Consider the following 3,281-nt stretch of genomic DNA (forward strand, 5'->3'; position numbering starts at 1 on the left):
CACGCTATGGCTGGGAGTCTTTTATTGAATACCAGATAGCTGGGATGCTTGGAGAGGGAGACACTTTCCTCCCACTGGGATCAATTTCCCCTTCCTCACACCCTTCAACCTCACGTCCAGCTGAGGAGCGGGGCCCTGGGGACGCCCTCTCCCCTCTGGCCTAGCCATCCCCCAGCATCTTCTCCGCTTCTGTCTCCCCCAGCAGCCGGAGGCGGCTGTGCTGGGACCCGTTACCTGAACCCATTACCATGTCGGTGTTGCAGCGCCGAGGGCTGCACCACGGCCTTGGTCTGGGACCAGCAGCAGGGCAAGCCGGGGCTGCCCTGAGCTGCCTGGGGAGTCGTGCTCTGCAGAGAAGGGTCTGGTGTCCATCAGGAGCCGATCTCAGAGGCCACGGCTCACGGGCAGAGGGGAATCCATGGGCAGATCTGAAGGGGAAAAAGAGCTACGTGGGAGGTGAGGGACTCGCAGATTCAGCATCACCCTCGATGCTTCAGCCTCAGGAGGAGAAAGCACCTCGGCGGGGTTTTCATGTCTCAGCAGCTCTCCAGGTCTCGCACCGCCGGAGGGGGGCTAGGAGGAGGGGAGCCCTGCGCAGAACAGGTCCTGCCCTCCTGCCTCCTCGGGCAGCAGGTCAGGTACAACCGCAGGCATCGACAATCATGTCAGGGATGTCGGTCTTGACGATGTTGCTGTCCCGGTCATAGTAGAGCAGAGAGAGGGGGCGACGCTGCGTGGGCACGCAGCAGGAGTCCACGGCTGCGTCCGCGTTGTTGGCTTTGATGAGGTTGAGGACAGCCGTGTGGAAGGAGGCAGCGAGGCCAGGGATGCCAGCCATGTGGAGGGGGCAGAGCCCCGCGCAGTAGTTCATGTGGTATCCCTCCGGCTGGATGATCCAGTCCTCCCAGCCGATCTCCTTGAAGTCCACGAAGAATTCCTGGCGGCAGCACATCCGAGAGTCCCCACTGCAATCAATGCCACGCCGCTGGACCCGGTGGGGCATCCTGGCCCGGGCCTGGGCTGCCACAAACGGCCAGTGGGAATCACTGTGGTCAGCCAGGAGGGGAAACCCCCAGTCCTCTGCCACCTCCAGCTCCACAGTGAGCCTCTGGCTCCCTTGCCCAAAGAGCCTCTGGAGAGCGCGGCCCACATCCAGCGTGGCCCAGCCAGCCCTCCGCACCTCCAGCTGTGTCTCGCTGGCCACGGTCACGTTCAGCCCTGTTGGGTCTGGCTGCAAGAGTCTGACGGTGACAGGATGCATCCCGGGACCGGGGACCGCCCAGAACAGGTAGAGGGTGGCTTGCAGGATCTCGGTGCTCCCAGCCAGCTCCCGGGTAAATCGGAAATGCAGGCGGACGCTGCGGGGGGTGGAGGACTCTGTGCGCAGAACCGAAAGCAGAGTCAGGAGGTGAAGGGAGGAGGGGGGCACTCCCCCAGCCGGGGGCCACTGGGTCGGGGCAAACGGGAGGTATATCCAAACCAGGGAGAAGGGCGCAGTACATACAGGCATCGAGGAGCCCCCACTTCCCTGCACTCCTGCTGCTCCTCCTTCTTACGCCGCTCTAAAGCAGCTGGAGGATTTTGCAGTAGGTTACCTGGCTGTGTAAACCAGCCTTGGATTTAAGGCAGTCACCCTGATTTGCACCTCTAGGATCACTCCTGCTTTCCGTGGCTGGAACCGTCAACCGACATTGCTCCAGCATGTCCCACGGTTGCTGCTGCTGAGGCTGCAGAGCTGCCTCTCCGCCTCGCAGAGGAAGGGCTGATGGGGACCGAGGGAGCAGCGCCGGGCTCCTTGGCACAGCTCTGCTGGTGAGGACACAACCCCCCTCCGCTGTGGTCTGGCACGGCGCAGCGGGGCGAGAGGCTGGGCTCAGCCCCGCGGCTCACGCCAGCTCTTCTGCTTCCAGCAGACACTCCACCACGCCAGGAGACAACTCCCCATTGTCCTCATGTACGGGAACACAATGTACTGTGGAGGAGCATTGTACCCGGAGGTCTTCGAGGACACGGCAAGCCCTCGCTATCCCACAGCAGCCATGGAAATCACACAAAGGCCTCCAAGGGGAGTGAGTGTGTGCCCCCCACACCTCACCAAGCAGCAGTTTGGGCTGGGCAAAGTGGTGGTGCAGAAGGATGCTCTGCAGGATGGAGCAGCGATTCTACTTCTTTCCAAAGAAGGCTGGATTTGCCTGGGAGAAGTGAGGGGTACAGGACCCTGTTTTTCCAGTGACACTTCTCGGGACCCCTGAGCATGTTTTAAGGAGCTCTCTCCTCCCAGGAACACAGCTGATCCTGGGGTGAAATGTGGCAGCCCACCACCTTGGGTAGGAAGTGGAGACTCAGCTGAGTGCGGGGAGCAGATGGGCTCTGGAGTTCACACACTGTGAGCTGGTGGGGAACCTAGGCTTAAAATCACCTTTTGAAAAACATGGGCACCTGACCCCTCCACCTCTATAGCACAAGTGGGAAGGGTTCAACAGAAATGGACAATAAACCCACATGATACAGCAGTCCGTCTTTGTTCCTACGCTCCCCTCCTTGCCCCAACATATCCCATATGTAAATGAGAGGGGTCCCAGAACTTCCGTAGCGCTTCCCCTGCCTGTAGCAAGGGGCAGCTGGTTGGGGTAAGCTGGGGGTGTGGGTGCAAAGGCTCTGGGTACAGAGCCTCTCAGTGCCAGTCCTTCCAGCAGCAGTGTACCCACCGGCCCAGTGCACAGCCCGGCATTGCTTGCAGGAACGTGATGCCCCCTGTGCGGAGCTTTTGAAACGCCTATGCAGAGGAGGAAATCTCTCACCACCTTCCCACAGGCAAGACCTTCCTTCCCTCCATGCCCCCCACCTCAGGGCCCATCCCACCATGCCCATGGGATACAGCCTCTGTACAGACCTGACTCAGCAAAGCTCAAGATCTCGTATTCCTGCGGACCCATCCCAGAATGCAGGTGTGGGATGCTGCCGTCACGGGGCATCCCCGGGGAGATGGCCGCGTCCACGCGCTGCGCGTGCATCCTGCGGAGAGCAGTCAGCAGGGCCCCCCTGGACGTGGGCTGAGTGATGTTGGGCCTATCTGGCAAGCGGAGCTTGGAGAGGATGCTCTGCTTTGCCAGCGCAATGAGTACATCCCGCTGTGTGGTGGGGGCCAGGGCTGCCAACCCGCAGGCTGGGCACCACGCTCCCTTGGGAGTCGCCATCCTCAAAAGGGTCAGGAGCAGAAAAGCCATTGCGGCTGTCATCTCGGATGCCAGGAGGTGACAGCTTGGGGGTCTCAGCAAACA

At 61.2% G+C, this 3,281-nt stretch overlaps 1 protein-coding gene across 1 annotated transcript; it reads right to left on the reverse strand.

Annotated features, from left to right (window-relative positions):
- Positions 1-634: 634 nt before the first annotated feature.
- On the reverse strand, positions 635-3,227 carry INHBC (inhibin, beta C). Its single transcript, XM_009702597.1, has 2 exons — positions 2,894-3,227; positions 635-1,377 (listed from the first exon to the last, which is right to left on the reverse strand). The coding sequence occupies exons 1-2, from the start codon at positions 3,225-3,227 to the stop codon at positions 635-637; spliced, it is 1,077 nt and encodes a 358-aa protein (XP_009700899.1).
- Positions 3,228-3,281: the final 54 nt, after the last annotated feature.

Source organism: Cariama cristata, unplaced genomic scaffold (assembly GCF_000690535.1).
Source record: "Cariama cristata isolate BGI_N322 unplaced genomic scaffold, ASM69053v1 scaffold26206, whole genome shotgun sequence".
Lineage (NCBI taxonomy): Eukaryota > Metazoa > Chordata > Aves > Cariamiformes > Cariamidae > Cariama > Cariama cristata.

Excerpts from the sequence above, each read along its gene's own strand:
- INHBC (XM_009702597.1), bottom strand. The coding sequence starts at position 3,227 with ATGGCTTTTCTGCTCCTGACCCTTTTGAGGATGGCGACTCCCAAGGGA. Across the intron at positions 1,378-2,893 it reads CTTGAGCTTTGCTGAGTCAG|AGTCCTCCACCCCCCGCAGC; the intron begins GTCTGTACAGAG and ends TTCTGCGCACAG.